The 7925-nt window shown below is 39.9% G+C and overlaps 1 protein-coding gene across 1 annotated transcript in view; it reads left to right on the top strand.

The window, feature by feature from the left end:
• Positions 1–1528, top strand: part of LOC104710003 (protein SCAR4-like) — a 5101-nt gene extending 3573 nt beyond the window's left edge. Inside the window, exons 2-5 of the mRNA XM_010426530.1 lie at positions 3–797; positions 892–978; positions 1057–1170; positions 1271–1528. Coding sequence (XP_010424832.1) covers positions 3–797; positions 892–978; positions 1057–1170; positions 1271–1321 — 1047 coding nt within the window. The 3' untranslated portion in view covers positions 1322–1528. The remainder of the gene's footprint in view (positions 1–2; positions 798–891; positions 979–1056; positions 1171–1270) is intronic.

Raw genomic sequence — 7925 nt, 5'->3', positions numbered from 1 at the left:
AGGTTTCAACTTCAGAGGAAGCGTTAACTTGCAACGAAACGCTTTTCCCTTCAAGCATAGCAGAAATAGAAGCTCTTCATGCACCAAACCAGGAAACTTTCACATCATTAAATGATCATATCTCTGAGTCTGTTCTTTCCATGGATCTGACTGATGGAGAAGATTGCTTGGACGTGTCCCCTGAATCCATGCTTCCCTTTTCCATGACCTTCGATGAAACACCGCAGGCAGATCCAGAGATAACACCTCCGCTTCCGCCTCTTCCTCCGACACAATGGTGGATAGGGAAGCTGGTTGAATCAACCGAAATGCCATCACTTGCAGGTAGTGGAAACAATAGTTTCTACATTCATAGGGATGAAAACACACAGAACGGATCAGTTCAAGCGACCGAGGCACAGTATCTATCAGAAGCGTCGACTACAGATGGTGAAAACCACAATTCTCATGTATATAGAGAAGATTCTAGAGTGGAAGGCGTGTCAACTTGTGTAGAAACTACTCTGAATGAACCATCTAAAGCAGCTGAGGAACAGTCTCCTTCAGCAGTCAGTGGAACAAGCGACACCTATATGCATAACGATGAAAGTACACTGAAGTGTTTGAATAAAAAAATGGAGTCACCACTTGCAGAGGAAGTATCATTAGAAGCTGACTGGAGAGCTGAAGCAATGGCACTCGAATGGTTTAGTCAGAACTTAAGAGAGCATAGCAATCCTCACCCTGCAAAGTTAGAAGAGGAACCTCAGGTTGATCGTTCACATGACTCGCTTGTTATTGGCATTGACAGAAGCATGGTAATTACTTTAAAATAATAAATTACTAGTCTACGGTTAATAGTACTAAAATAGGCTCATTCTCTCACGCTGATCATTCAACTCAATTGTACAGTTGAGGAAAGTATCTGAACAGAACAGGACACAAGTTGGAGTCAGAGCGGACGAGAATGATTCACTATTGCAGATCATAAGGAGCAAGGTCAACTCATATTAATTCATATATATTTTCCTATGATGTATGTAAAGCCACCGACTAATAATAAAAATACAATAGCAGTCGTTCAACCTGAGACCAGCGGATGCCTCGGTGAGACCAAATTTTCAAGTAGCTGTTCCAAAAACCAACTTGAAGGTCGCTGCGATTCTAGAGAAAGCCAATACTCTTCGCCAGGTCTCTCTCTCTTTCTCTTTCGTTCTCCTTGTTGGTTTAATTTTGAGCACTATTGAGAAAAAGGTTATTCTTAAATATATATATATATATATATATATAGGCAATGGCGGGAAGTGACGACGAGCATGATTCAGATAGCTGGAGTGAATGAATCTATAGATGACAGACAGAGAGATACACACGCTCTGTATAGAAGAATTGTTAGCATTTTTTTGTTCTCACATTTGTCTCCCGTAATGTTTCCTCGTTAATTGCTCTCTTCTACACATTTATAAGTCACACTGTCTTTTTGCCATCTATGTGTAGTACACCACCCAATTTTTTTTTTTTTTTAAAGGAATAATTCAGTTGATGTTAAGGAATACAACATTAATAAACTAAAGAGTTTTTTGATAACGTCGACGTTGAGAATGTTTTATACCAGTTATTATAATACAAAAAAAAGAAAGTATGAAAATGAAATCTTATGTTTTTTTTTGTATGTTTGATCTTTCACGTAGACTCGTTGAGAAATACTGAAAATAATTCTAATACGTTTGTGTTTTACATTGAGATACATGGCCAGTTCAACCTTGAATATTTTCAACTATATGCCCAAAAATAACAAGTATGATTAGTTGTGAAGTCGTATCCTACTTGACGCTAGAAATTGTTAGTCGAATGGTATATTAAATCATTGTATGAATCAGCTTGAACTTGAACTATCCAAGTTGGGAAAAAGAAAAAAAGAAAATGAGTAGTGATGATAACTGAGATGTTGAAGTCAAGTGTAAGAGGTTGATTCAGAAAAGTCAGATTGTGAGGGTTGATTTTTCTAAAGGTACAATTTGACGGAAGTGGTACGGTACACGATCCCAGGAATATTCCGTACGATATCCGGCCTAACAAAGTTGAACCGGTCATGAGTCACGCCTCCGAGAGTCGTGACTTCTGTACTTGTCTTTGCCTTATAACGGTGTCATTCGTTCACACGTGTCTTACTACGACGATCTCGAACTGTGTACGTACGCGAATATATATCCATATTTTCTAACCGGATTGGACTACTTGGTTATGTCTGACAAGGGTAGTTTAGTCATTTCCTAAAATAGGTGCAGTCCCGAGTCGTCCAAACCCCACCGCCCCTAATCGGTATTTTATACTCTTTATTTCAATTATTTCACAGTATATATCTAATTAAGTATAGGTTATATTGGTGAAAGAAATTCATGGTTATTGCTTATATTTTTTATTTTATTTCTTGGTTAAAGAATCATTGTTATTGTTTACTATATCGTTCATTAATTGATGGTGGTATCCTTCTTCGTGAAAATCTCGACTTTATTTTTTTGTCTTTGTGCCAATTTTGGTATATATATATATATATATAGTTCCACACCTTCTTCTGCCCTCTTTCGTTTCTTTTGGCATCTCTCTAGTTATTGTTTTAGTCGCCGTGTGATAAGATAGGTCAGGTTTCCTCTTACATACGTCTGTTTCAAAACAGAGGAGGCACATTTCTGATGACATATGTTGATAGAAGATATATTTACATATGAATTTTAATGACTATACACGAAACAATAATAATAATTTGAAAGAAAAAAATCACAAAATGGAAGAGTCGTCTGACTTGGTGAATGGCGATGTGTCGTCAGCAAGTAGCAATATAATAACTCTGTCAACTTATTTGATGATTACACGTATAAGACTAATATTGTGGAGCGAAAAAAATATTTATAGGCAAGTGTCACTGTGTGTACACGTATCAAAAACTACTGTACAGTAGTAGTATATTACCTAAAATAGTTTGGTTATAAGTACGGTCACACCTTGGAGTTTGAAACAATATAGTATATTATATACGGAGTGAGTATTATTTCGCAGTTTACAATGGTGACTGTGTTTGTCTTTGGTGCGCACTTGTTGTCCCATATAATACTTATTTGTCAACTTGTCCCATAGAATGAATAATTAAAGTTTAAATTGACTTTTTTTTTTAGTTATTTTGCAAATCCTATTTATACATCATAAGCCAAATATTAGGTCGGGGACGGGACAGAAGAAAAGCGCACTTATTATGGTAGGGGTTTTTATTTGGAAGTCACAAAATTATAATAAGGATGTGATAGAAAACAACTTGAGATATCGAATATCTTTAGTGTTAATGGAGAATCACTAGTTTTCAAATTGGAGGAGACAAGAATAGATACACATTTTGAGGACAACTTAAAAGAATTAAAAAAAAAATTATCTATGGAATACTTTCTTGGTCGGCTTGTCAAAACTATATATTTTTTTAAAAAATTGGGTTAGATCCACCGCGAGGGTGGAGAGCCTTAACCAGATGTGTTTAAAGACTCAAATGTCAAATCCCGTCTCTCTCAGAGGAGATGTCAACTATCTCTCCTTTCTACGAACATAGAAAGAGGGAGGGATGCAACATGAGGACTTCCCGGGAGGTCACCCATCCTACTACTACTCTCGCCCAAGCACGCTTAACTGTGGAGTTCTGATGGGATTCGATGCATTAGTGCTGGTATGATCGCATCCAAAAAAAAAAAGGCGACCTGGTTAAAATTTTAGAGCTACTAAAAAGGCGATTAGCTTTTGTAACCCTAATCGCCGCCGTTTGCCAGCCTCACGCCGGTAAATGAGAATTTTCCGATGGCTAAGAAGAAGAAGAAAGGTTCCCAGCGCTCTGTTCCCTCGATTCCAGGCACGTCTCAATTCGCTAGGATCTCCGCTGTGGTAGGAAAGGCAGTTAAATCACGTGGTGATGGTGACGTCGCAGAGTCAGCTAGTGCGGCTACTCAGGATCTCATTCCTGCGGTTGGAAGCACTCATGTGTTTTCTTCCTCTCTGCCCCCGGCGGCCGTCTCATCTCCAGATCTGGATCTAGCTGTGCAGAAGGGTGTAGTCCTCGAGACTTGTGCGAATGCCTCCCCTCCTCCCGAGACCCGCCTCTCGTCATCCAATAATGTGCATTTTGAGGTTGTTGTAGGTCCTCCCTCCGACCCTTCAGTGAGGACCACAAATGTCCCTTCTCCTGAGGACCGTGCTCAGGCTACTCCAAATGAACCAGAGCTACATGCAGTTCGGGCAGACCTGCAGATGCTACTTCTCACTTCTCCAGACCTACAGGCAGTTCGGGCAGAGCATGAAGCAAGGACTCTATGGCAAACACTTATATCTGCAGAAGAGAAGTTTTATCGCCAAAATTCCCGAATCTTGTGGCTCAATCTAGGAGACAAGAACACTACTTTCTTCCACAAAACTTTATCCCAAAGAACTGCCAGGAATCACATCCACTTCTTGTGTGACCAGGATAATAGGAAGATTGTAGAAATATTAGAGATCAAAACCTATGCAGCAAACTACTTTGAAGGTATCCTTGGCAGCACTGATCTCCCTTGCTCTCCAATCACAGTAGAAGAGTTAAGGGACCTTCTCCCCTTCCGATGCTCTGAGGCTCAATCTCAAGAGCTTCAGTGTGGTGTTACGTCGGAGGAAATTACGGCAGTGGTCTTCTCAATGCCTTTAAATAAGAGCCCAGGTCCGGATGGCTTCTCAGTGGAGTTTTTTCGAGCCTCTTGGAATGTGGTGGGTAACATGGTGATCTCAGCTGTTCAGGAGTTCTTCCGCAACGGACGGCTCCTAAAGGACCTTAACTGCACTATAATAGCTCTCATTCCCAAAATCCCCGAAGCTTGTAAGCTCAGTGACTATAGGCCTATAAGTTGCTGCAACCTGTTGTATAAGATTATTTTTAAGATCATCGCTAACTGAATGAAGCCTATACTGCTCGAGTGCATAAATCCAAATCAGTCGGCTTTCCTCAAAGGACGGAGCTTAGGGGAGAATGTTCTTCTTGCTTTCGAACTGAGCAAGGACTACCAAAAAGCCAGCTGCCCGAAAAGTTGCATGGTGAAGGTTAACATCCGCAAAGCCTTTGATACAGTGTGCTGGGACTTGTGCTCAAAATTCTTGAAGCTCAGAACTTCCCACCTCTCCTCTACGCATGGGTTAAGGAATGTATTACATCTCCAAGGTTCTCGATCTCTATTAATGGAGAAAAGGTCTTCGACAAGGGGATTCTATCTCCCCATACCTCATTATCATGGTCATGGAGGTCCTCTCGAAGCTTCTTGAAGGGGCAGTTTCGAATGGTGGGATCCGGCTTCATCCCTACTGTTCCTCTCCTCAGGTGATCCATCTACTCTTTGCGGATGATCTGTTGGTGTTTACTGATGGAGCGAGACTTTTGTTAACTGGTGTTGGAGAAGTTATGCACCAGTTTAAGAGGATAAGCGGACTGGATATGAACCCAGCAAAGTCGGAAATATTCTTTGGGGGTTATGCGGAGGTAGAGGTTGATGTTTTAAGTGCTCTCACTAGAATACGAGTTGGATCCTTTCCAAACAGATATCTAGGACTGCCTCTTAATCCCGCAAGGATATCCTATGCAACGCTGCAACCTTTCTTGGAGAGGATCAGTGAGAAGCTTCATAATTGGACTGCTAAGTCCTTATCCTTCGCAAGATTTCCTCAGTAGTTTATGGGATGGTTAACTTCTGGAGCTCAGTGTTCAACTTGCCTAAAAGATTTTACGAGAAGGTTGATTCCATGTGCACTGCATTTCTCTAGAAGAACAAAACGGACTCTGCACAAGGTGTTAGAGTTGCCTGGAAGGATGTTTGTAAGCCGAAAGCGGAAGGGGGTGTTGGTATTCGACATCTCTAGGATTTTCAGGTTGTATTCCAGTTGAAGTTGATTTGGAATTTTTTTGCTAATTTGGGATCTCTCTGAGTTGCCTGGTTGAAAGGAAATGTGTTTCACAGGAAGAGTTTTTGGATTATGAATGACACTCCAAGACTTTCGAGAACTGTGAGATGCATGATACAACTAAAACCTCTCCTAAAGGATTTCATGTGCTGCGAGGTTGGAAATGGCAGAACTGCTTCTTTTTGGTATGATCACTGGTGTGATTTGGGTCCCCTAGTCGACTACATTGAAGGAAATGGCCAACGACACCTGAGATTAAGGAAAAATGCTTCAGTTATAGCCGTTGTGCATAATGGAGAATGGTGGATGCCTGCAGCCAGATCAGAAACCCAGCAGCAATTCATGGCTACCCTCACCGCAATCTCTCCACCAAACGATGACAAAGGCCCCGAACGCTATCTCTGGAGAAAGGCTTCAAGTGTTTTTGGACAGACTTTCTCTTCCAAAGAAACTTGGGAGAAACTGAGAACTCACTCTGCCACGGTACCTTGGTGCAAAACAGTTTGGTTTAAGGAAGCAGTACCGAGATACTCCTTCATCATGTGGCTAGTCTACAAGGAACGCCTCCCCACTAAAGACAGACTGCGGAACTGGGGTATGAATGTCTCACCATCATGTGTGCTATGTTCTACTGGGATTGAGAGCCATGATCATCTCTTCTTCGCTTATAGCTACTCTGTACAGATTTGGGAAGCTTTTGTTTCTCGAATCTTCGCATCTCCACCTTTGGGTTTTAACGAAATCTCTACCTGGATTCTCCAAACGCGGCAACCACCCCAGTCGAAAGCTGCAACCATCGTCAAGCTAGCTCTGCAAGTAACTTGCTACCTAATTTGGCGTGAGCGCAATGCCAGAGTCTTTACTGATGTCTCGACTCCTGCAACGGTGCTTCAAGCTACGGTGGATCGTACCATCATAGACCGCCTTCTTTCTCTTCGAGGGGCAACCGACTCCTCCTTCTCCCTTTTGGCTACCTACTTTGATTGTATTAATTTTTCTTTTTAGCTGCAGCTGTTGTTTTTTATTATGTTTTTGTACTGATAAAACTGAAAATTAGTATAAAATTTAATCTTTTACCAAAAAAAATATATTTTTTAACGTTATATATATATAAGTATAAATATTAAAATATATAGATGTGTTTTTTTTGTGAATAATATAAATGCAACAAAAATATATACTCTTTCTGAGATGGTGTTGGGAAATAAGTAAATTAATTCAAGGGATTGGAGAAGGGATTTAAAATATAAAAAGTGAAATTATATAGTAAAATAAAAATAAAAAAGAAAGAAAGAGATGATAAGAGGAGGGAAGTATCTGGGTCTCGTACAGTCCGCACTCGAATCTGTCCTTCCTCGCATGCTTACTCCACCATATATACACACACTTACTTACCCAATGGCCTAACTTGTTGATTGCGACTTCTCCTTCCCCCTTTTTCCTTTTTTACCTTTTTACCCCTCTCCGTCCTTTCCCGTACGGTTCTCTCTCTAATCTTATTTATTTATTTTATCTTTTTCCACAATTACACATTTACCCTCCCCTTCTTCCAATTTTTTTTTTTTTTTTTTTTTATTACTACATACAAAGAAGCTGGTCGTTAAAGTTAGTTGAGAAAAAGAAGCTGTTGGATGTTTTGTTATCTTTTTTCCACAATCAAATGTTTCATTGCATGCCAAAAAAAAAAAAAAGACAAAAAAAGTTCAAACGTTCTGTATGTTTTATTTTGTTAAATCATTGAGTAATGAGTATATATGAGTGTAAATAAATAAGAGGTTGAACAGGAAGGGCAAATAAGTAATCTTCGTAAAATCCTTCTCCGTCAAGGCTCTCTCTCTATCTCAAAAGTATAATTATTACTATTATTATTACTCGGGTTTTTCTGTCTATCTCCCACAGAAAAAGAAACTGTTTGTTTTCTTTAATCTGTTGTTTTTGTGGGTTGGGGGTTTTTCCAAATCCTTCAGAAANTTTCAAATCCGTGAGAAAAT

Source organism: Camelina sativa, chromosome 8 (genome assembly GCF_000633955.1).
Source record: "Camelina sativa cultivar DH55 chromosome 8, Cs, whole genome shotgun sequence".
NCBI classification, from domain to species: domain Eukaryota; kingdom Viridiplantae; phylum Streptophyta; class Magnoliopsida; order Brassicales; family Brassicaceae; genus Camelina; species Camelina sativa.
This window is presented reverse-complemented; position numbering and strand designations above follow the sequence as displayed.